General features: G+C 48.1%; 1 protein-coding gene across 1 annotated transcript; it reads right to left on the bottom strand.

Annotated features, from left to right (window-relative positions):
• Positions 1 to 3,087: 3,087 nt before the first annotated feature.
• On the bottom strand, positions 3,088 to 4,623 carry ZNRF4 (zinc and ring finger 4). The gene has a single exon (XM_038740338.1). The coding sequence runs from the start codon at positions 4,354 to 4,356 to the stop codon at positions 3,358 to 3,360; it is 999 nt and encodes a 332-aa protein (XP_038596266.1). The 5' UTR covers positions 4,357 to 4,623; the 3' UTR covers positions 3,088 to 3,357.
• Between the last annotated feature and the right edge of the window lie 21,519 nt (positions 4,624 to 26,142).

Here is a 26,142-nt window from a genome sequence, read left to right as displayed (position 1 = left end):
AGGAATGAATGAAAGGAACCATGTCTTCCCCTTCCTCCTCCCCGTTTTTGGTTTTTGTTCAACTCCAGCTTCCTGTCTGCATCCTGATCAGAAGAGATCCTGCACTATGGAATTAAGGTCATTCCACATGGAAACCACTAGTGATAGTGCCAGGATATTCAGAGCAGAACAAAGCCTGTGAGCCGGCTGGAAAATTGGTTTTTACTTCTGCTTCTTACTTCTTCCTTCCCTCCTCCTCCTCCTCCTGCTGCTTCTCCTTTTCTGTCTACAATGATGACACATGGTCCCTCTCACTTGTCCAAACCAGTCCTCGTTCTTTTTCCGTCTCTTCCCATCTCTCTTTATCCCTTTCCCTAGTTCTCCCTCGGCCTCTTTCTCTCTGTGTGTCTGTTTCCCTCAATCTCTGTGTCTTTCCTGGGCTCCTGCTGTCTCTCTCAAATTTTGGAGTGCCCCTCGCTGAGGAATTTCAAGCTGTCTTGAAGTGGACACATATCAGAATTCAGTCTGGCCAAAGTGCTTTTCCTCCCTTAATGAAGATACTACTTGTGCCTTCCCTGATTGATTCCCTCACCTTCCTCAGCACTCAAGGAGCTAGCGGTCAATTTATTTGCTGTTTATTCATTCACTTGATCGCTCTCCCCACATTCAAAACTTTATTGAAGGCACATCTCCTCCAAGAGGCCTTCCCCCACTAAGCCCTGATTTCCTCTTCTCCCACTCCCTTCTGCATCACCCTCACACTTGGATTTGCACCCTTTATTCACCCTTTCCTCAGCTCCTCAGCACTTACTTACATATCCAGGATTTGTTTATTTATATTACTGTCTGTTTCCCCCTCTAGACTAAGCTCCTTGTGGGCAGGGGTTGTCTCTACTAACTCTGTTAAATTGTACTCTCCCAAGTGCTTAGTACAGTGCTCTTCACACAGTAAGCACTCAATAAATATGATTGGTTAATTTATCTATTTGTATCTACTCAACCATATTTGTCCAGTTATGTCTACACTGGGTGCCTACTGTTCGCAGGGTTCTGTATTGGGTGCTTGGGAACTACAGAAAGAGTATAAGACGTCACTCTCCGATGTATCAATGCTTTATCGTGGAAGGAGAGTTTGCGTATGCCAATGAAGCTTAGAGCTATGCCACAGAGATATTCTCTCGTCAGGGTTTCCCATAATGGAAAGGTCTAGGCCAAAGAATCAGGCAAAGTCGATTCACCTGTGCTGGGAAGCAGTGGCAAGGGAAAGAGTCAAAGGCAGATGATACACTGATCAAAATGTTGATCAAAGACAATGGCAGAAACTTAAGTTTTTACTGCGTGGAAGGAGGCAGTGGTAAAACACTTCCGTATTTTTTACCCAAAAAACTCTATGGGTAAATCCATTAAGTCACTGTGAATCGGAAATGACTCGACGGCATTTGTTGATGATGATGATGATAAGACGTCATCCCTGTCCTCACAATAGGAACACAGATCAGTACTCTGCACACAGTGGACACTCAGTTCAATGCCCTGTAGATTGTGTGCCCCCCGAGAGACAGGGAGCATATCTAATTCCCACATGTGTATTCTCTCCCACCACTTAGTTCAGTGCTCTGCACAGAGTAAGTGCTTAAATGCTATTATGACTGTACACAGGAAGCGCTCAGTACAGTGCTCTGCACAGAGTAGGTGCTTAGTAGTGTTCTGCTCTACATACAGTAGGTGCTCAGTACAGTGCTGTGAACACAGCAGACACTCAGAATAGTGCTCTGCACTCAGCACTCCTCGTTGATCCTTATGTTGATGATACTGAAGCTGCAGGATCAGTGCAGTGCCAGCTTTATAACAATAACAGTAATAATAATAATATTTGTTAAATGCTTCCTATGTGGAAACACTGTACTAAGTGCTGAAAGAGAATACAAGATAACCAGGTGGACACAGACCCTGTTCTACAGGGGGCTCAGTCTTTTTCCAGATGAGGAAATTGAGGCCCAGAGAAGTTGTGGTTTGCCCAAGGTCATGCAGCAGGCAGGTCACATAACCAGTATTAAAAAACCAGGCAGGTCCTCTGACTCCCAGGGCAAGTAAGGTAATACAATGCTTAAAGGGGAAGTGGTGCAGCAAAGATAGCAACCGCCCGCGATGTCCCAAAGTCACCCTGCTCTTCTCAAAGATGTGAGGTCAGAAGTGAGCCATCATTGGTCCAATAATAATAATAATGTTATTTACGAAGTACTTACTATGTGTCAAGCACTGTTCTAAGTGCTGGGGTAGATATAAGCTAATCAGGTTGGACATAGTCCCCGTCCCACATAAGGGTCACAACCTTAACCCCCATTTTACAGATGAGGGAACTGAGGCACAGAGAAGTGAAGTGACTGGCCCAAGGTCACACAGCAGACAAATGGCAGAGCCAGGATTAGAACGAGGCTCAGATCCAAGCTCCCCGAGCTGCTTGTGCAAGGGGCAGCAAAGGGGTCGGTGTGGGTAGAGCAGTGGCGACATGGCAGAGAAACGTTCTTCCACAAATTGTATGTGTGACATCATCAAGTTGCAGGAGCAGATTAGGAATGGCATAGAATGGTACAGAATGGTGTTGCGGGGAGGGAGATTGTCTTTTTTTCTCCACCTAAAGACAGCAAAAAGTCCAAAGTCAACTCTGGACCAGGAAATAAGGGAAAGGTAGGAGTGTTAATGTGGAGAAAGCAAGAAAACTCTAAATTTGACCAGACCCTAGCCCCTCTCCTAAGGAAACTAAATCATGTGTCCAGGGAGAGGCTTTATGATAATCACACATCCAATTTGGCCCCAATTTTATATCTTATCCTGATCTCACACCTTCAATTTGGCCCCAGTTTTATATTTTCTCCTGATTGTATCCATATAAAGCAGAGTGGAGCAGGTGTTATTTATCCTCACTTTTCAGAAGACCAAACTGCTTGATTCCTTCCTTGGAGGATAAACTCCTAGAGGATAGGAACCAGACCCCCAGTCCTAAATCGCAGCCTGGCCCTGACCCTCACCACAGGATGAAAGCTTTGGGGCGATGGCAGCTCTAAGACCTCCCAATCCCTGCCGCAGCAACATAGGCATTTTCTCATGTGGATTTTATTTCTTCCATCCGGAGGCCTACACTAATGATATCCAATCAGAATCAAGCCAGGCATTTCGCCCCTGATAGCAGCTCCCCCTGCTCGGGCAGAATGAGGGGTAGGGTGAGGGGGGTAGGGCAGAGCTCTGGTGGCCTTTCAAACGGATGGGGTGTAGAATGCCATGGTGGGAGAACACGGGGGGCTGGGGGGCATGGCACCTCCAAAGGCGGGGGGTTCGCCCACGGAGCCGCTGTGGAGGCCCTCCCCCGGGGCATGGGAACTAGTTCCCCCGCCGATTCCAGTGCCGCAGGCGGTTTGGCAGGGGCCTGAGCACCGAGAGCAACCCCTCACTGTTGTCCTCCCTGTCATCTCCTCCCAGTTCTCCATTCTCCAGGTTGGAGTAGGAGTTGTCGTCGTCTTCGGGCACGAGCTGCTTGCACACTGGGCATACCTTGTTGATGGCCTGGGTGAACCACAGATCGATGCAGTTGCTGTGGAAAGCGTGGGAGCATGGCAGGACCTTGAGCTGGTCTCCATGCTCATAGTCATTTAAGCAGATGGCACACAGGTCATCCTGTTTGATGTAAGTGCACAATTTGATCTTCCGGGCCCTGAGGTCTCTCAGTCTCCAGCTGGACACTGTGCCTTTCCTCCGCTCCGGCAAACGCCAGCCAGTCAATGCCAGTATCAGCACTGCGATGGCCAGGGTCAGGGCACTGACCAAGAACCAATAACGGGAGACGAAGGCACACGCCAGCTTCAGGCACTGCTTGGGGCTGTTTGGGCGCAGAAAGACCTGTGCCCCTCGGTCGCAGTGTACGATGATCCGCAGGCTCTGGGCTGCTGTCTCGCTGACAAAGACGGCCGGGATCTGGATCTGCTGCTCAAGGTCCTCGAACACGTGTCCCATCTCCACCAGCTCGTCCGAGTTCACGTTGTATATGATGGCTGCCTGATAGCCGGCCAGCTGGGCGTGTAGGATCTTCACGTTGAAACTACAGTCGAACCTCCTGATCAAGACTATGGCAGCCTGGGAGACGTTAGCCTTTATCTTTGGGCCTTCGATGGGTTGGCATGCGTTAGCCGGCTTGGCCTCAACCAGTTGACCCTGCAGCCCCAGGTTGGCCAGTTTGGGGCCGGACAAAGCCGGCATGTCTCTAAATTCTACCAAGCTGGAGTTGCTATTGTAGAAAATCTGCACCACAGTCATCGTGGTGGGCGGCTCCAGCAGCAGGATAACCATGATCAGAGTCAGTGTGGTGCATGACCTGGGCCCCATCGTCCTCTGCGGGAGCCGCTGCAACCCAAATGGAGGCCTCCTAAAACCTGTGGGGGCCAGTGGGAGTCAGTTTCGATGTTGATTTCAGCCTGCAGGCTCCGGACACAACTACCTGTCCCCTTGTCCACCCTGAACCGTCTTGGGGTGAGGGGCAGGGTCGTCCTTCGGGCCCAGAGCTGGAGAGGCTTTCTCGTTCTTCTGGGCCAGGTTTGTGGCCTTGGGTGGGGCTTGAATGTTGGGAGCCCTTTGGCCTCTCTGCCTGACCCAGCTTTCTCCGGTCTCTGGTCCCTGTGTAGGCCGGAGGCCCCCAGAGCCTCCAGAGCCCCACCCCCACATTATGACATCACAACGGGACTACTTGGCTTTAGCGTCAAAGTTAGGGACGCCTCCCCCTCCTCGCCCCCCTTCAATGTGATCTTAACAGCTGGCCCTCTCTGCGAAAGCGATCCTCCCCCCACTTCAAAGCCTCCTCCAGTCTTTGCCCAATAAATAATAACTGTGATATTTGTTAATCGCTTATTACATGCCAGGCACTGTACTAAGCACTGGGGTGAATACAAGCAAATTGGGTAGGACACAGTCCTGTCCCACGTGGGGTTCACAGTCTCAATCCCTATTTTACAGGTGAGGGAACTGAGGAACAGAGAAGTGAAGTGAGTTTCCCAAGGTCACACAGCAAAGTGGCAGAGGCAGAATTAGAACCCACATCCTACTCTCAGGCCCGTGCTCCATCCACTAGGCCATGCTACTTCTCGATTGATTGATCGATTGAAAAGTGAAAGTAACTGTGGATCACTTTTCTGCCTTCCCCACTGTGGTACCCACGGAAATTCTGATGCCTGCCCTGCCCCCTCAGTTGAGACATACCTGACTAGTTGCTCCTCCATCCCCTCAGCCCCATAATACTTATGTCCATCTTGGTCATTTTCTCCCCCTCTAGACTGAAAGCTTGTTTTGGGCAAGGAACGTTTCTGCCATCTCTGTCACGTGGTTCTCTCCCAAGCATTTAATACTGTGCTCTCTACACAGTCAGTGCTCAATAAAAGCCATCGGTTGATCCTGCTCATTCGAGGAAGTAAAAGGGGCAGCCAGGCTAATCCTTTAATTAGTCGATCCCTCAACACCCAGATCCGTTTCGGTTTCTAGAAACCCAATGGGTGGGGTGAGGTAATCACTCCCCTCCTCAAATACTTGCAGTGGTTTTCCCCGCTACCTCTTGTGTCAAGCTGAAACTCCTCACCCTTGGCTTCAAAGTTCCCCAGTGGCTTGGTCCCTCTGATCTCCCACTCTACTCCCACTCTACTCCAACTGGTGCTTGTCAATTCTCTCGAACTTCCCATCACTAACCCATTTCACCCCTTCCCCTTTCCTGGGTTTCCTTCTCCCTTCAACTCTGCCAAACCACATCCCTCATCTCCTCCTGGAGGTCTTGCCTGATTGATGCCACCACTTTCCCTCAGCCACCTCAGCACTCATTTATCTGTTTACTGATTTAATTACCCATGTGTGCCTATTAACGATCTGTCCTCTCTCATTCTTAACTGTGGAGCATTCGCCCATTTATGTCTGCTGTCACTCCCATTAGACTGAAGTGCGGGAATTATGTTTTTGACTTCCTCTGTCAGCCCAGCAAGTACCCAGAAGAGCATCCTGCAGTCAGAACGCATCCAGTCTATACCAGTGACACCTTCATCTCTGTTCTCTCTGTCTCCAGTATCTTGTCCCTTTCAGTCCTGCTTCTCCTCCCTCCCCTCAAAACCTCTGAACCTACGGTCCTTCAGTTCTGGCACAGCTACTGCCTCACCTGAAAAACCCCACCGAGGTGTTTGCGGCCAACGGTGGGGTAGTAGGAGAGGGAAGGAGATACAGGGCTGGAGGGTGGTGGGGGTGGGAACGGCAGGCCTATCCCTCTCTTGGGATAGGGGACCCCACCTCACCTTCTAGTTATTGCCCCATATCCCTCCTACCATTCCTTTCCAAACTCCTTGAACGAGTTGTCTACACGCGCTGCCTCGAATTCCTCAACAACAACTCTCTCCTCGACCCCCTCCAGTCTGGCTTCCATCCCCTGCATTCCACAGAAACTGCCCTCTCAAAGGTCACCAATGACATCCTGCTTGCCAAATCCAATGGCTCATACTCTGTCCTAATCCTCCTCGACCTCTCAGCTGCCTTCGACACTGTGGACCACCCCCTTCTCCTCAACACGCTATCTGACCTTGGCTTCACAGACTCCGTCCTCTCCTGGTTCTCCTCTTATCTCTCCGGTCGTTCATTCTCAGTCTGTTTTGCAGGCTCCTCCTCCCCCTCCCATCCCCTTACTGTGGGGGTTCCCCAAGGTTCAGTGCTTGGTCCCCTTCTGTTCTCGATCTACACTCACTCCCTTGGTGACCTCATTCACTCCCACAGCTTCAACTATCATCTCTACGCTGATGACACCCAGATCTACATCTCTGCCCCTGCTCTCTCCCCCTCTCTCCAGGCTCGCATCTCCTCCTGCCTTCAGGACATCTCCATCTGGATGTCTGCCCGCCACCTCAAACTCAACATGTCCAAGACTGAACTCCTTGTCTTCCCTCCCAAACCCTGCCTTCTCCCTGACTTTCCCATCTCTGTTGACGGCACTACTATCCTTCCCGTCTCACAAGCCCGCAACCTTGGTGTCATCCTCGACTCTGCTCTCTCATTCACTCCTCACATCCAAGCCATCACCAAAACCTGCCGGTCTCAGCTCGGCAACATTGCCAAGATCCGCCCTTTCCTCTCCATCCGTACCGCTACCCTGCTCATTCAAGCTCTCATCCTATCTCGTCTGGACTACTGCATCAGCCTGCTCTCTGATCTCCCATCCTCGTGTCTCTCCCCACTTCAATCCATACTTCATGCTGCTGCCCGGATTGTCTTTGTCCAGAAATGCTCTGGGCATGTTACTCCCCTCCTCAAAAATCTCCAGTGGTTACCAATCAATCTGTGCATCAGGCATAAACTCCTCACCCTCAGCTTCAAGGCTCTCCATCACCTCGCCCCCTCCTACCTCACCTCCCTTCTCTCCTTCTACAGCCCTCGTTCTCGCCTGTCCCACCATCGACCCCCGGCCCACGTCATCCCCCGGGCCTGGAATGCCCTCCCTCTGCCCATCCGCCAAGCTAGCTCTCTTCCTCCCCTCAAGGCCCTACTGAGAGCTCATCTCCTCCAGGAGGCCTTCCCAGACTGAGCCCCTTCCTTCCTCTCCCCCTCGTCCCCCTCTCCATCCCCCCATCTTACCTCCTTCCCTTCCCCACAGCACCTGTGTATATATATATATATATATATATATATATATGTTTGTACATATTCATTACTGTATTTATTTATTTATTTTACTTGTACATATCTATTTTATTTATTTTATTTTGTTAGTATGTTTGGTTTTGTTCTCTGTCTCCCCCTTTTAGACTGTGAGCCCCCTGTTGGGTAGGGACTGTCTCTATATGTTGCCAACTTGTACTTCCCAAGTGCTTAGTACAGTGCTTTGCACACAGTAAGCACTCAATAAATACGATTGATTGATTGATATCCCTGTTGGCCAGGGCCCTCTTCCCTATCCACCAGCTCTCAGCTTTCTTCTTCAAGATAGTGTTTGGCTGAGATAGAGTGAGATTTGAGGTGGGCAGCAGGTGGAGGTGACTCCATGTTCCCTGGCATGGGAAATTATGGCTGCTCCATAGAGTAAGCTTTCTTCAGTTTGTCTCTACAGTATCTCTCTGAAGGCAAAGAAGCCTGAGGCCTGGGAGACAGGCACATGCTCTATGCTGTCTTTTCCTAGCCTAGGAGTGGATGGGAGGGAAGGAGGGAGAGACAGAAACACACACAGACACAGAATAGGAATGAATTTTTGGTTTTCCATGAGCTGCCCTCTCCCTGTCTGTGAAATGGGCCTCTAATCTTCCCCTTCCTCCTTCCTCAAAGGGAGTCAGAGGAGTTGGGTACTAATCCCAGCTCTGCCAATTGCCTGCTGTGTGACTTTGGGCAAGTCACTTCACTTCTCGGTGCCTCAGTTTCCTCATCTGTAAAACAGGGATTCAAGACCTGTTCTCCCTCCTACTTAGACTGTGAGCCTCATGTGGAAAAGGGACAGCATCTGACCTGATTAACTTGTGTCTACCTCAGAGTTTAGAACAGCGCTTGACACTAGTAAGTGCTTAACAAATACCATAATTAAGAAGTACCGTGGCTTAGCGGAAAGAGCATGGGCTTGGGAGTCAGAGAACATGGGTTCTAATTCTGGCTCTGCTGCTTATCTGCTGTGTGACCTTGGACAAGCCACTTAACTTCTCTCTGCCTTGGTTACCTCATCTGTAAAATGGGGATGAAAGCCATGAGCCCCATGTGGGACAACCTAATTACCCTGTGTCTACCCCAATGCTTAGAACAGTGCTTGGCACATAGTAACTGCTTAACAAATACCAAAATGATAATTATTATTATTATTATTTGGCCTGGCAAGGTGAGCTAAGTCATGGGCTTAAAGGATATGGGATTGTTTGCCATTTTGATTGGAGAAGGCAGAAAAAGGCTGGGGCATTTGGGGTTGGGGGAGCAGCAAGCTGCATGGGTCTGGGGAGTGGCAGGGAGGCTGTGCAGAGCAAACAGATCAGAGACATCCAATCTGGGGTCTTTCCAGCCCCCTCGGAAGCTCTTGGGTCTTGTCGGAGCAGACGGCTCTGGGGGCAGGAACCCACATCTGGGAAGCCGAGAGGTTGGGAAATAATAATTATGACTATGGTATTTGTTAAGTGCTTACTATGTGCCAGCCACTGAAGTAAGTGCTGGGGTGGATACATGCAAATCGGGTCCGATACAGTCCCTATCCCAAGTGGGGCTCACAGTCTTGATCCCCATTTGAGGTAACTGAGGCACAGAGAAGTGAAGTGACTTGTCCAAAGTCACACAGCAGACAGGTGGTGGACTCCCAGGCCCTTGCTCTATTCAGTAGGCCACACCGCTTCTCTCTTAGCCCATGGAGCTGGTACCTGTGCTCAGGACTCTGGAGAGGCAGCTGCTCTGGAAAAATGAGCTGAAAATGGTGTCTTAGGAAAACTCTTGGCTCTGACATTCACCTAGAAGGGGAAGAGAGAGAACACTGGATGATCAAAGAGCCTTGGGGTCATTAGTTTCCCTGGGTGGCCAGGAGAAAGGGAAAATAATTTGCCCCTTTCCTGGCGGGGCCAGCTTTAAGTTATCCATCCATTAGCATGTGGATGATTTGCAAGGCAGCTGAGTGGGGCCCTCTCTGTCCCTCTGATAAAGAAAATCTAACTCACAGCAAGGGTTTTCCAGGCTTCCCCATAGCACCCATTTTATAGGTAACGAAAATAGAAGACCAGCCGCAACAGTCATCATCTGCATTGTTAATCTCAAGCTAATGACTGTGACTGCTAGGGTCTCATTTTCCCTCCTAATCTTCCCTCCTCCTCCCATCCCAACCTCTCATCCCTCCAGCTGCAGGGCACTGGACTTCCCTGGCTTCACTGGGCTTCCTTGTCCCAGGCCACTGACCCAATTTCTGCACCTGCACCAAGCTTTTTTACCCCAGCATGACTGGAGCTGGAGTTCTAAGGTGTGGTTTGGAGAGCTCACAAAAGGATAAGAGGGTATTGGAAGCCATGCTGAGCTCAAAGAGCATGACATGAGATTAGGTGACAGACTTGTCCCAGCTCGGTCTAGAGATAGTAAGCATAATGACCACTCATTATAATCAAATTGATAGATTGTGCAGGGTGATTGCCACATTGTTAGATTTCTGGATAAGTGTGTGTGTCCCTGAATGTGTGTGTGTATGTCTGTGTGTTTGGCAAGGGGCCAGTAAAGGTGTATTATTTTCATGGATAAAGTCCAAGAGATTCACTCTCAACAATGCTCACACCGTTGGATAAAGACTCACCATCGTCTTATCAAATGACAGCTCTACGGCTGCTCAGTTGAGCTCCCACTCCATTCTGCCCAGAAGAATGGGAACTCTAAACCCACACTGCCAGCCCCCATGATTGCCAAGGAAAAGGGAAGGAGCATAATCTATTAATGGTATTTGGTCAGCGCTTACTGTGTGCAGAGCACTGAACAAGAGATTTGGTAGATCCCTCGAGGAATTTATAATCTAGCTGGGGAGACAGACATTACGGTAGGGAGGCAAAGTAGGGCTTGGGAATGGAACTCCTCTGGCTCTCAGCTACCACTGAAGGTGTGGTGAAGTCCCTAGGCTACTCCTTCACCTTGGGCCCTGAATCTACCTCTGGATGACATGACACCCCCAGAGGCTAAAAAGGGTTACAGTAGCCTTGCTGGGAGGTGAAAGCCAAAAAAATAAAAAGCCAACTTCATGCCATCTATCTTTTTTTCTTTTCCTCCCTCCCTCCCCAATTCTCAGCACACCTCCATCCATCTTCCCCCTGCTTCCCCTTCCCCCACCTCCCAATGTCATAGCAACCAACAGTGCCTCCGACTCCAAGTACTGTGAGCATCAGTAGCTCGGAAGGCCGACAGAACTGCTTGGCACATCGTGTTTCCAATGTTTTCCCAAATATCTTTCTTCTCCCCCTACCCTGCTGATTTACAGAGCCAAGCATGCCATCCAACCCGCATCCTTCCAAATCCCCTCCCCACCCCTAGATTGTCCTCCCTCCATCAGAGAAAATGGTGTCTCCTGAGATCAGCCCCTTTGGCCCCCACGATCACCCTCAAGCCTTGAATCGATTTGAAAATACCATTTAAAAAATGGGAGGAAAATCAAACCCATCGACAGCTCCTTTCGGTTGACTTCCATTTCATCCCCTTCAGTGCCTCTCCCTACAGGATCTCTGAACTAAAAGGGATCTTTCAGAAATTCATGCAGTGAGGCTTGGGGCTCTCAGGTCCTGGGTGGGCCTAGTAAAACCATTAGGTAACTTGCTTTCATTTCCACCTTCCCATTGCACATGAACCAAATGGAAGGGAGGAATAGTCTGTACCACAGCTTCCCACCAGGCCCAGGAGAAGAAGCAGCACCTCACCTCTGGGAGGATTACTCTTGGGATGTCTGTAACCTTGCAACCTCTGGACCCAGAGACATCCTGGCTCAGCCCCCGTGTCCGCCCGGTCCAGGACTTCTTCTCCGACAGTGGCCCCGGGAACCTTGGAGGAAGAGTGGGATTGTGACCCTTTTGAGTCCCTTCTGTCCTTGTAGTTAGCCATAGAGCATCCAACACGCCTCACTTTCCTCTCTCCATCCCTGACATTCCCTCTAGTGAGCCATCATGGCCCCTCACCCATTGCTCTAGGAGAGGGAGAGAGAGAGAGAGAGAGTGAGTGAGAGAGAGAGAGAGAGAGAGATATTAGTTCCTTTGTGCCTGTTTGTCTCTCCCCATGGACTGTGAGCCCCTAGGAGGCAGAGCTCATATCTCTTGCTGTCTTGGGCATCTACTGTGTACAGAGCACTGTACTAGATGCACTCAATAAATACTATGGTGCTGAGAACATGCACTGGAAGTGCCCCCAAAGAGCTCTCAATCTAATAGGGGAGATAAGTGGACCCAAAGTGCAATCATACACTAAGACTATATAAGTTTATAAGGGGAAGAGCAGTAAGAATGTGTGTGTGGTACCTGTTGAGCACTTACTATGGGCCAGGCACTGTTCTAAACTCTGAGGTAGATACGAGGTAATCAGGCTGGACACAGTTCCTGTCCCACTTGGGGCTCACATTCTTAATCTGCACTTTCTAGAGGAGGGAACTGAGGCCCAGAGAAGTGAAGTGACTTGCCTAAGGTCACACAGCAGACAAGTGGCAGAGCCATATCCTTCTGATTCCCAGGCCTGTGCTCTACCCACTAGGCCACACTACTTTTGGACCTACTGATATTGTCGGATGCACAGCTGTGGGAACACATCGACTTACCCCACCCTGGGTGAAAAGGTGTATCCTTAAGCGTGCTCTGCACATAGTAAGCCTTCAATGAATTCTGATTGATTGAATTGAACCTGTCGCCCTCAGTAGCAGGACCTAGTGGAAAGAGCACAGAATGGATTCAGAAGACCTGGGTTCTAATCCCAGCTTTTCCCCTTGCCTTCTGTGAGACCATGGGCAAGTCACTTCACTTCCGTGGGCCTCAGTTTCCTCACCTAGAAAATGAAGATGAAATAGCCTTCTCCCTCCCCCTTAAACAGTGAACCCTGTGTGGGGCAGGGACTGTGTCCAATCTGATTATTCTGTATCTACCGTAGTGTTTAGCACAGAGCTTGGGGCGCAGTAAGTGCTTAACAAATAAGCACTGAGAAGCAGCGTGGCCTAATGAGAAGCAGTGTGGCCTATGTGGAGAGACTGGGGCCTGGGAGTCAGAGGACCTGATTTCTAATCCTAGCTCTGCCACTTGTCTGCTATGTGACCTTGGGCAAGTCATTTCACTTCCCTGTGCTTCAGTTACTTCATCTGTAAAATGGGGATTAAGACTGTGAGCTCCACGTGGGACAGGGACTGCATCCAATCTGATTAGCTTGTATCTACCCCAGGACTTAGTACAGTGCCTGGTAAATGGAAAGTGCTTAACAAATCCCATAAAAGACAAAAACAATAAATCAATAGTATTTATTGATTGCTCACTGTGTATAGAGCTCTGTTCTAAGTGCTTAGAAGAGTACAGTGTAACAGAGTTGGTAGACATATCCCCTGCCCACAACAAGCACAAAAGCAGCATGGCCTAGTGGATAGAGCAAGGCCCTGGGAGTCAGAAGGACCTGGGTTCTAATCCTGGCTCTACCACTTGTCTGCTGTGTCACCTTGGGTATGTCAGTTCACTTCTCTGCGCCTCAGTTACCTCATCTGTAAAATGGAGATTAAGACTGTGAGCCATATGTGGGACAGGGACTGTGTCCAGTCTGATTACTTTGTATCTACCCCAGCGCTTAGTACAGTGCCTGGCAAATAGTAAGCACTTAACAAATATAAAAAAACTGAGCTTACAGTCTAGAGGGGGAGACAGACATGAATATGAATAAAGAAGTTACAGATATGTACATAAGCACTGTGTGGTTGAGGGAGGGGTGAATAAAGGATGCAAATCCAAGTGCAAAACCAAAAACCCACTATTATTGTTACTATTATTAAGATCCAGTGGGTTTTCCCACCCCCGAATCCTGATGATGTGGGATTTGGTAAACAATAATTCCATAATTGCCCTGCCCACCCACTTCCTGATTCTGCTATCCCCTTGGTCATCCTCGTTGCTCTGCTCGTGGCCTCCAGTGGACAAGTCTCTGTAAAATGGGGATAAGAATTCCAGCCTCTCTCTACCCAACAAGGATGCTGTGAGGATAACAGAATGAGATACATATCCCCCTATCCTTCTTCCTCCTATTTGTAACTGATTTTAGCATCTGTCTCCCCGCACTAGATTGAAAGTTCCTTGAGGGCAGGGATCATGTCTACTAACTCTATTGTTCTCTCTCAAGCACTTACTACAGTGCTCTGCACAAAGCAGGAACTCCAATGCTACAGAAGGATTGATTAAGATGGATAATGTGAAATCCCTTTGGGAAAAAGGAAACCACTTGACAAATTCAAGGTTTTCTTCTGATGAACCTAAGGAAGGAACCTCAACCTTTGGAAGATCCTTCTTCTGTCCTTTCCCCAAATTTTTGGGCTATTACTTTGGTGGCTAAAGAGTTCTGATAGCAGAGAATCTATCCTCCTGCAAGGAAAATAAAGAAAATCAAAATGGGGGCTTCCTGGCCCTTGAGTATCATATATCTGACAACGTTGAGAGCCTCAGAGAACAGATATCATGGATTTAGGCTGCACAGATCCATTACATGTACATGAATACTTACAACTTAACTACATGGTAATTACATGTTCCTTCAACTTACCCAGTAATTACCTTCAGCAGGTCCGGTAGTAATTATCGTATGAACTGCCCTCTGGTTTCAGAAATAGCCGTGGCTTTCCTGGGGAATGACAGGCTGCCAAATGGTCAGGTGAATTATCAATGGGTGCCACGTAAGTGAAGTGGACAAAGAGCCTCCATCAGCCCAGCCGTGGTGGAGGGTCACAACTGAGTAGTCGATCACTGGATTGATGTTATATCTACTCTCTCTCACGCCTTCAAGGAGGAGATATTAGTTCCTTTGTGCCTATTTGTCTCTCCTCATAGACTATGAGCCCCTAGGAGGCAGAGCTCATATCTCTTGCTGTCTTGGGCATCGGCTGTGTACAGAGCACTGTGCTAGATGCACACAGGTAGCACTTGATAAATACTATGGTGTAGAGAACATGCACTGGAAGTGAAAGAATCAGTCCCTGCCCACAAAGAGCTCTCAATCTAATGGAGTAGATAAGTGGACCCAAAGTGCAATCATACACTAGGAATATGTGAGCATATAAGGGGAAGAGCAGTAATAGTTTAGATATGGGGGGCTGAGGGGAGGTACTAGGGGAATGAATCAGGGAAGGCCATCTGGAGGTGGTAGCGTTTTAGCATGGTTTTGAAGAGAGGGAGGGATGTGATTTGGTAGCTGTCAGTGGGGTGGGGGGATTCCAGGAAGCACCCTCTCCCTTCTGCGTCGTCCTTGTACACAGCTTTGTACCCTTTATTCACCCTGCCCTCAGCTCCACAACACATGTACATATCTGTAATTGATTTATATTATTAATCAATCAATAAATCAGTGGTATTTTTTGAGCGCTTACTATGTGCAAAGCACTGCAAAGCACTTGGGAGAGTACAATACAATAGTCAGCAGATAGGTTCCCTGCCCACAATGAGCTTACTTTTTTTTTTTTTTTGTCCAGAATGCAATTCACCATATTTCTGGCTGCCGGTAAAACCAATTCTGGACTAGAGTGGGTCTCCCAGCTTTACTTCTACTACTAATAATAATGGTATTTGTTATTACAGTCTTAATCCCCATTTTACAGGTGAGGTAACCAAGGCACAGAGAAGTAAGTGACTTGCCCAAGGTCACTCAGCAGACAAGTGGTGGAGCCGGAATTAGCATCCAGTTCCTCCTGACTCCCAGGCCCATGATCTATCCATGCTCATCTGTAAAATGGGGTTTAGGACTGTGAGCCCCAAGTGGGACAACCTGATGACCTTGTATCTACCCCAGTGCTTGGCACAGTAAGTGCTTAACAAAGACCATAATAATAATTATTATTATCCCCTAGGCCATGTCACTTCCCAATTAATGTATTAATGTAAGTTCCTTGTGGACAGGGAATGTGTCTACCAACTCTGTTCTATTGTACTCTAGTTTTCTGCACGTAGCAAACACTCAATATGATGGACTGATTGATGAGCAATAGGTCAGACACGGGAGAGTCGTGAGCAAGGAGCTGGGTGGGGAGGAACAGCAGGACAAGAGAATCCATAGTTAAGAGAAACGTAGCTGGTGGAGAGCCTTGAAGCAAATGGTTAAGTTTCTGTGTCATAAGAGAGTTTTGGTACTGGAGGCTTGTGAGGAGGAGAATGATGTTGTAAGACGAGGTGAGCCTAACAACTGTATGTGGGGAAAGATTGAAAGGAGAAGCAGCATGGCCTAGTGGAAAGAGCCCAGGGCCTGGATGTCAGAGGAGCTGGGCTCTATTCCCAGTTCCACCGCTTGTCTGCTGTGTGACCTTAGGCGGGCCGCTTAACTTCTCTGGGCCTCCGTTCCCTTATCTGCAAAATGGAGATTCAATACCTTGGAACGTGAGCCCCATGTAAGACCTGATTATCTTGTTTGTAGCCCACTGCTTAGTACAGTGCTTGGCACAGAGTAATCACTTAACAAATACCATTCATTCATTCAATTGTATTTATTGAGTGCTTACTGTGTGCACAGCACTGTACTAGGCACTTGGGAAGTACAAATCAGCAACATATAGACATGGTCCCTACCCAACAACAGGCTCACCATCTAGAAGGGGGAGGCAGACAACAAAACAAACAAGTAGACAGGTGTCAATACCATCAGAATGAACAGAATTATAGCTATATACACATTATTAATAAAATAGAGTAATAAATATGTACAAATATATACAAGTGTTGTGGGGAGGGGTAGAGGATGATGGGGGGAGGAGGAGGAGGAGGAGAGGAAAGGGGGGGCTCAGTCTAGGAAGGCCTCCTGGAGGAGGTGAGCGCTCAGTAGGGCTTTGAAGGGAGGAAGAGAGCTAGTTTGGCAGACGTGTGGAGGGAGGGCATTCCAGGCCAGAGGTAGGATGTGGGCCAGGGGTCAATGACGGGACAGGCGAGAATGAGGCACAGTGAGGTTAGCGGCAGAGGAGCAGAGTGTGTGGGCAGGGCTGTAGAAGGAAAGAAGGGAGGTGAGGTAGGAGGGGGCGAGGTGATGGAAAGCCTTGAAACCGAGAGTGAGGAGTTTTTGCTTGATTCGAAGGTTGATAGGCAACCACTGGAGATTTTTGAAGAGGGGAGTGACATGCCCAGAGTATTTCTGTACAAAGATAATCCAGGTGAAGTATAGAGTGAAGGCAAGCCTCTCACCTGCTGGTAGGGAACATATTTCTCCAAATTATTTTTTTTAACGATTTCATTCCAATGTTTACTTGGAAAAACTGCCTACTGAAAACCGTAAGGCCAACATATGCTGCATTTGTCCTTTTAGATATATGTTGTAATTATACTTAATCTTTGCAACAATGTCAAGAAAGTTGTAAAATTTAGTGTTATTAACTCATGATATTTTTAATAGTGTCAAGATACAATACTTGAAAGTAGATCAGGCATCAAGAATTAAGTCACTTACACATTCTGTGATTTTTAAAGGAATGACCACAATTCTTATTATCCAAGGGAAACTGCATTTGAGGTGTCCTAGGGATATTTCACAGTAGTCGCCAGTAGAGTTGGGAGTGGAAACCATGGGAGTGGAGGAACTCCCTGAGGCTTGCAACGGGAGTGGGAAGGTGATGGAGATCAACCAAGGAAGACTTCCCGGAGGAGGTAGCTCTTTAAGGAAAGCTTTGAAGAAGGGGAGATACCCCATTGGGTGGACTTGAAGTGGGAGGTGAGCATTTTGGGCAGGGGGGATGGCATAAGGCAGTAGTTGAAAGCCAACTATTGAGAGAAGAGGGCCTCGGTGGGTGGGTTGAGTGAGTGAACACATCCCACGGTCTGCCCTCCACCAATCATTACAGCTTCTTCTCCAGTGGGTCTACCACGTTTGCCAGACTTCTGCTCCTCTGAGAGACACTATCCTCTCCACTCCACTCTCTTCCACTTTCCCGTCCCTTAACATTTCATCTTCTCTGGGCTTTTCTCCATGATCTTCCCTTCCTCCTCTCCTCCGCCCTCCCCCTTCTCCTGTTGTCCCCGCTCTCTATTTTCCTCCCTTTCCTCCCTGCACAACGGAGCCCTCCTCTTCCCATAATTGCTCTGCTCTCTCACATAACTATTACAACCCATATGTGGCTTGTTGACATTTTAAAACAAATCGCAATTATATTAAGAGACAGTAGATTGTGCAGATCGTGGAAGGAGCAGGGTGAAGACGTTTCCAGCAGCAGATGGAACGGGTAATTATATCTCCCTTGCACCCCTCACATGCACAAAACATGCACTCACATCACACACATGTAACATACAATCCACACATAACACACATCCAAAAATGCATCATTCCCCTTCCCCCAGTGCAGATGTCCCTTCGCCATCCCCCACAGTGGGGAAGGTAAACTCCAAGAGGGAGATTCTCTCTCCTTCTTTGCCTACTTCTGCTTTAGCTGCTGTGCTTTTACGGTTTGCTCTGAAAGCCCATTGCTCACTGACATGGTATGTGGACTGACTCGTCTTCCAAGGAACCCCGACCATCAGTCAGCATTCAGCAACGGGGAAGAGCTTGCCAAGCCGTGTGCAGAACCGGCTGCTGGCATCTTCTGGTATCCCTCCTCCCCTGAAAGCACTTCAATCTCAAACTCTGGCACCCAAGCTGGGGGTGGGGGGTAGGGAGCGTGTACCATTGCAGTCTGCTTGGCATCATAGTTGCCCAAGAGCAGTGGTGGGTTGGTAGCCTGTCTCCCAGCCCCCGGTAATGAGAAAGGGGCTACCACTGCCCAGATTGGCGAGGCCCAGGACTATCCCTCTGGGCTGCCAGTACTGAATTTGGTCCAGGGCACACCCCTGGCATCTTGAGAATGGATAGCTCAGAGCTACCTCTCACCTCTGGGCTTGCAGTTCCTAATCCTGGCACCTCTGGGCTTGCAGTTCCTAACTCTAGCACCTCGGGGCTTGGAATTTCTGTTATGAAAGTCAAAATGAAATCTATATTTTAGATGTGCCCCGTATCCAACACCCATACAGAACTAGACTAGTAGCCTGTTCTTTCCAAAATACTTGTTTTGACGGTACATGTGGCAGTATTATTGTTGTCGGTAATAACGATAATAATATCCCTGCACATTCAAAGTCCTGACACTTTTCAAAGTTAATTTTCATTAATCACTTGAGTCCTGGAACCTCCTCTAGTGGAGGCCCTTTGCTGGCCTCCCTCCCCCACCCGCTTTTCCTCCTCCTCCTCTGTGGAAGACAAGCAGGACAGTGGGAAAGAGGGTCACCAGTCCCTTCCCCACGCCTCTGTCTCCCGCCGGCTGGCCCCATAAATCGGGGAGAACAGATTCCTGGGCCGAACGCCAGAGCCTGGCCAGGGCTGGAGGGAGGTGGGAATCAATGAGACGTGGTATATCGGATCCTCCTGTTCGTCAGGAACAAAGATAGCTCCACCGTATCTCTCCCCTCTCTCTTCCTTGCCCTTTCCTCTCTCATCTCTCTCCCCTTGGGGATCTTTCCAGGAAGATAAAGTCATATATGAAAAATCCTTGGAGTTCTCCTGAAGGAAGGCATTATGTCAACCGAGGGCAGCAGTAGAAAGCATTCTCCTCTTCCTTCTCTTTGTCCTGCCTTTCCTCTTCCATTTTAGGCAGGGGGAGGACCGTGCCTCAGAACCAGGAGATCTGTGTGAAGCTACCGCCAGCCCTCTCCCCTTGAAATCCCAAGATGGCTTGGGGTCCCCTGAATCTAAAATGGTGGGGGTATGACCAGCTTCTGTCCCAGCCCCTACCCAGGATGGATGGTGAGACTCTCGACCCAGTCTCCACCCAAAGGCACCTCCATTAGGTGGCATTGACAGATATCCCAATATTCAATTTCTGCCTCATGGGGCCTAATTAAAAGAATTTTTTTTAAGCCATGCATATCACTTTAGGCTTAAGTATCATCATTAGTTTCTCACCGTTGGTAGAACAGGTGTTTTATGACAGACTTACCCTGTGCCTATGGTAGCCACACAGTGACCATGACTCACAAGAGTACAAGCTGGAAAAACACCTCTGGAAATACATGGATTAATTGGATTTTGACCTTGAAGCTGAATGAGCAGTAAAGCAGGCTTTGTAACACATGTTGTTATAACAGGTGTTACCAAAATATGAGGATCAGCTTCTCCTCATAAAATCCTCACTCTCTTCACAATTTCCATCCACTCCCAAATCAAATGACCCTCTTAGCATCTCACCATTAGCGGTTCTCTATTGTTTCAACAGATGGTGTTATAACAAATGTTGTTATAACAGGTGTTACCAAAGATTGAGGATTGGCTTTTCATCATTAGGTCCTCACTCTATCCCTACTTCTTTCCAATCTGAAATCCAATAACCCTCTTAGCATCTCATAATTAACACCTCACAGTCTCATCATTTGTAAAATAATTGAGAGGAAACACCTCTGGGGGAAAAAAGAGATAACTCATATATTGAAAATCCATCATTTGACAAGAATTGTAAAGATTTCAGATGGAAATGCAGGTTGAAAATTGTGGGGATTTATTGGGGGCATAAAAGACCCAGTGCCGAAGTAGTCGCTGGCCACTCCTTGAGACCAACATATAATTAGAGGCACGCATCATCTTAGAGATGGACTGAAATTCAGGAAGCTCATGTTTTCTTTTCCTGCCATGAAGGACATGCCTCTACATGACTGCGTAGCTCTAGATAATGCAAAAGGGAAAATGGTGCTAATTTATGTTCTATAAAGTGGTAAAGCGTAATCCTGGGGAAAAAAAATCCCCACATACCTATCGTATATACACTACAGGGAAATTCTTATGCCTGGAGGCAGTTGATCATGATTAAATCTCCCATCCAGAACGATAGATGAGGCCCAGTCCTGAGGCTTCAGGACACTGTTCTTGAAGAAGCAGCATGGCTTAGTGGGTAGAGCACAAGCCTGGGAGACAGAGGACCTGGGTTCTAATCCTGACTCTGCCATTTCTCTGTTATGTGACTTTGGGCAAGTCACTTAACTTATCTGTGCCTCAGTTGCCTCTTCTGCAAAATGGGGATTAAGACTTTGAGCCCCATGTGGGACATGGACTGTGTCCAACCTGATGAGCTTATATCTACCCCAGCATTTAGTACAGTGCCTGAAAAATAGTAAGCTCTGATGAAATACCACAAAATAAAAATACGTGGGAGCTCATATGTTTTGTCCCTCATTTTCTTTAGCCTTTTCTGTGTTCATCAGGTTCAGTTACCAGCTGGCTAAGAGCCAGTCCTATAACTTGGTTTTCCTCTAATGCGGGGGTGTGAATTTTTCTTTGAAAAACCTCATGTTATAGTATGCATGCCGTAACCAAATCCACATGAATATGCACAACCGTTTCTCCTGACACCACATCGTACCCTATCCAAAGAGATGCATACTGTTGGAAGAACCTTCCCTAGGGTTCCCAACAGCCTTCTCCCCATAACATGCATAGTGGAATAAATGAGTGTGGATGGTTTCTTCCATCGATGTTTGGCCCAGGATGGGTGTGGGAATACTCAATTCTGGGTTGCTCTCTGCTTGGATCAGTTATAATAACAGTAATAACTGTGGTACTTGTTGAGTGATTACTATATGCCAAGCACTGCCCTAAGCACTGGGGTAGGTACAAGGTAATCAGGCTCAACACAGTCCCTGTCCCATATGGGACTCACAGTCTTAGTCCCCATTTTACAGATGAAGTAACTGAGGTACAGAGAAGTGAAGTGACTTGCCTAAGGTCACATAGTAGACATGTGGTAGCGCCAGCATGCTGATTCAATCTCTCATCCTATCCCGCTGAATTACTGCATCAGCCTCCCCTCTGATCTCCCATCCTCCTGTCTCTCCTCACTTCAGTCTATACTTCACTCTGCTGCCCGGATCACCTTTGTGCAAAAATGCTCTGGGCATGTCACTCCTCTCCTCAAAAATCTCCAGTGGCGGCCCGTCAACCTACGCATCAAGCAAAAACTCCTCACTCTCGGCTTCAAGGCTCTCCATCACCTCGCCCCTCCTACCTCACCTCCCTTCTTTCCTTCTACAGCCCAGCCCGCACCCTCCGCTCCTCTGCCGCTAACCTCCTCACTGTGCCTCGGTCTTGCCTATCCCGCCGTCGAACCTCGGCCCACATCCTTCCCCTGGCCTGGAATGCCCTCCCTCCACACATCTGCCAAGCTAGCTCTCTTCCTCCCTTCAAAGCCCTACTGAGAGCTCACCTCCTCCAAGAGGCCTTCCCAGACTGAGCCCCCTCCTTCCTCTCCTCCTCCCCATCTCCCCGTCCTACCTCCTTCCCCTCCCCACAGCACTTGTATATATATATTTGTACATATTTATTACTCTATTTATTTTACTTGTACATATTTACCATTTTATTTATTTTGTTAATGATGTGCATTTAGCTTTAATTCTGTTTCTTCTGACAACTTTGACACCTGTCTACATGTTTTCTTTTGTTGTCTGTCTCCCCCTTCTAGACTGTGAGCCCGTTGATGGGTAGGGACCATCTCTATATATTGCCGATTTGTACTTCCCAAGCACTTAGTACAGTGCTCTGCACACAGTAAGCGCTCAATAAATACAATTGATTGAATGAATTAATGAATGAACCCACATGCATGGTCTTTTCACTAGACCATGCTGCTTCCCTTGTTTTGGGGTTCACAATCCCCTAACCACATCATCAGTGGGTTGAAGTGTCCATGCCACAATCAATTGGATTTATTGAGTGCCTGTTGTGGGTAGAGCACTGTATTTAGTGTTTGGAAGAGTTTGATAGAATACAATCTGCCAGACTGTGAACTCCTTGAGGACAACTGTACTGTAATCGCTCTACTTTACTCTCCGTAGTGTTTGGTACAGCTCTGCACAGAGTAAGTGCTCAATAAATATCCTTGATTGGTTGAATAGACAGGATCCCTCCCCTCAAGGGGCTTACAATCCTATGGTGGGGAGGAAACAGAGACCTTAAAATAATTTACATACTGGAGGAAGAAGGAAAAGGAACAGAGAAGCAGCCTAGCCTCCTGAAAAGAGCCCAGGCCTGGGAGTCAGAGGACCCAGGTCCTAATCCAGACTCTGCCACTTACCTGCTGTGTGACCTTGGGCAAGTCACTTGACTTCTCTGTGCCTCAGATACCTCATCTGTAAAATGGGGATTAAGACTGTGAGCCCCACGTGGCTCATGGACTGTGTCCAACCTGATTACCTTGTCTCTACCCAAGACCTAGTAGACTGCCTGGTAATAATAATAATAATGGCATTTATTAAGCACTCACTATGTGCAAAGCACTGTTCTAAGCGCTGGGGAGGTTGCAAGGTGATCAGATTGTCCCACGTGGGGCTCACAGTCTTAATCCCCATTTTACAGATGAGATAACTGAGGCCCAGAGAAGTTAAGTGACTTGCCCAAAGTCACACAGCTGACAAGTGGCAGAGCCAGGATTTGAACCCATGACCTCTGACTCCAAAGCCCGTGCTCTTTCCACTGAGCCATGATGCTTCTCTACTGAGCCACTGGTACACAGTGAGTGCTTAACAAATACCATTTAAAAAACAACAAGAGTATGTACCTTAGTAAGTGAACTCCTTCGCTCCCAGGGCTTCAACTATCATCTCTACGCAGATGACACACAAATCTACATCTCCTCCCCTGTTCTCTCTCCCTCCTTCCAGGCTCGTAATTCCTCCTGCCTTCAGGACATCTCCACCTGGATGTCTGCCCGCCACTTGAAACTCCACATGTTTAAGACTGAGCTCCTTATCTTCCCTCCCAAACCCTGTCCTCTCCCTGACTTTCCCGTCACTGTGGATGGCACTACTATCCTTCCCATCTCACAAGCCCACAACCTTGGTAAGTGCTTAACAAATGCCATCATTATTATTATCCTTGACTCCACTCTCATTCATCCCTCACATCCAATCCATCACCAAAACCTGTCGGTCTCACCATCATAACATCGCCAAGATCCACCCTTTCCTCTCCATCCAACCACTACCTTGTTGGTACAAGAGAAGCAGCATGGCTTAGAGGAAAGAGCACTGGGCTTGGGAGTCAGAAATCATGGGTTCTAATCCCAGATCTGCCACTTGTCAGCTCTGTGACTTTGGATAAGTCACTTACCTTCTCTGTGCCTCAATTCCCTCATCTGTAAAATGGGGATTAAGATTGTGAGCCCCATGTGGGACAGCCTAATTAATTACCTTGTTTGTACCACAGCACTTAGAACAGTGCTTGGCACACAGTAAGCGCTTAACAAATACCAGCATTATTATTATTATCACAATCTCTCCTCATATCCCAACTGGATTACTGCATCCGCGTACTTTCTGATCTCCCAACCTCCTGTTTCTTCCCACTTCAGTCTATACTTCACTCTGCTGCCCGGATTATCTTTCTACAGAAACGCTCTGGGCATGTCACCACCCCCCTTCTCAAAAAATTCTCCAGTGGTTGCCTATCAACCTTCGTAGGAAGCAAAAACTCCTCACTCTCGGCTTCAAAGCTCTCCATCACCTTGCCCCCTCCTACCTCACCTCCCTTCTCTCCTACAGCCCAGCCCAAACACTCTACTCCTCTGCCGCTAACCTCCTCACTCGTTCTCGCCTGTCCTGTTGGTAACCCCTGGCCCATGTCCTACCTCTGGCCTGGAATGCCCTCCCCCCTCACATCTGCCAAACTAGCTCTCTTCACCCCTTCAAAGCCCTACTGAGAGCTCACCTCCTCCAGGAGGCCTTCTCAGACTGAGCCCCCCTTTCCCTCTGCTCCTCCTACCTGCCCCATCGCCCCTACTCCCTCCCTCTGCTCTACCCCCTTCCTCACCCCACAGCACTTGTGTATATTTGTACATATTTATTATTCTATTTATTTTATTAATGATGTGTATATATCTATAATTCTAGTTATCTATTTTTATATTATTGATGTCTACTTATTTTATTTTGTTATCTGTTTCCCCGCTTCTAGACTGTGAGCCCGTCGTTGGGTAGGGATTGTCTCTGTTGTGGAATTGTACTTTCCAAGTGCTTAGTACTGTGCTCTGCACACAGTAAGCACTCAATAAATACGATTGAATGAATGAATGAATAATAGAGTACGTGAGATATGTACTTAAGTGCTACGGGAAATTATGAGTACTCACCAGTGGTTAGTTGGCACAGAAGAGATGAAGTGGCAATTAGGGGATATAAACTGGGGAGATGAGTAATAAATTAAGGAAGACCTCTTGGAGGAGATGTGACTTCACAAGGGCTTTGAAGATGGGCAGAGCAGTGGTCTATCAGTTTGGAAGTGGAAGGGAGTTCCCCGGGAAGTTGAGGGGGAAGGATCAATCAATCAATCATATTTATTGAGCGCTTACTGTGTGCAGAGCACTGTACTAAGCGCTTGGAAAGTACAAGTTGGCAACATATAGAGACAGTCCCTACCCAACAGTGGGCTCACAGTCTAAGAGGGGGAGACAGAGAACAAAACCAAACATACTAACAAAATAAAATAAATAGAATAGATATGTACAAGTAAAATAAATAAATAGAGTAATAAATATGTACAAACATATATACATATATACAGGTGCTGTGGGGAAGGGAAGGTGGTAAGATGGGGGGATGGAGAGGGGGACAAGGGGGAGAGGAAGGAAGGGGCTCAGTCTGGGAAGGCCTCCCGGAGGAGGTGAGCTCTCAGTAGGGCTTTGAAGGGAGGAAGAGAGCTAGCTTGGTGGCTGGGCAGAGGGAGGGCATTCCAGGCCCGGGGGATGACGTGGGCTGGGGGTCGATGGCGGGACAGGCATGAATGAGGCATGGTGGGGAGATTAGCAGCAGAGGAGCGGAGGGTGTGGGGTGGGCTGTAGAAGGAGAGAAGGGAGGTGAGGTAGGAGGGGGCGAGGTGATGGAGAGCCTTGAAGCCGAGGGTGAGGAGATTCTGCCTGATGCGCAGATTGATTGGTAGCCACTGGAAATTTTTGAGGAGGGGAGTAACATGCCCAGAGTGTTTCTGGACAAAGACAATCCGGGCAGCTGCATGAAGTATGGATTGAAGTGGGATGTGAGCAAGAGGTCAGTGGGAGAGATAAGAACGAAGCACAGTGAACAGGGTGGCTTGAAATGAGCAAAAAATATGAGCTGGGTTGTAGTGGAAGAAGAAAGTGAATAGGTAGGAGGGAGAGAAGTAATTGAGAGCTTTGAATGCCAAGATTGCAAATTTGAGAGGTGGCATCAACCATGATGGGAAAGTTAGAGGAGGAGAGGATTTGGGAGGGAAGATGAAAATCGGTTTTGAACATGTTGAACTTGAGGTGTTGGCAGAACATCTAAGTAGTGATGTCCTGGAGGCAGGAGGAAGTGGGAGACTGCACTACAGAGGAGAAAGGTCAGGGCTGGAGGGGTAGACTTAGAAGTCATCAATCAATCAATTGTATCAATCAGTCAATTAAACAGTGTGCTGAGCATTTGGGAGACATTCCCTGCCCACAACAAGCTTACA

The sequence above is a fragment of the Tachyglossus aculeatus genome, chromosome X1 (genome assembly GCF_015852505.1).
Source record: "Tachyglossus aculeatus isolate mTacAcu1 chromosome X1, mTacAcu1.pri, whole genome shotgun sequence".
Taxonomy (NCBI): domain Eukaryota; kingdom Metazoa; phylum Chordata; class Mammalia; order Monotremata; family Tachyglossidae; genus Tachyglossus; species Tachyglossus aculeatus.
This window is presented reverse-complemented; position numbering and strand designations above follow the sequence as displayed.

What these genes read in the sequence shown, in the direction of transcription:
- ZNRF4 (XM_038740338.1), bottom strand. Translation starts at nt 4,356, where the DNA reads ATGGGGCCCAGGTCATGCACCACACTGACTCTGATCATGGTTATCCTG.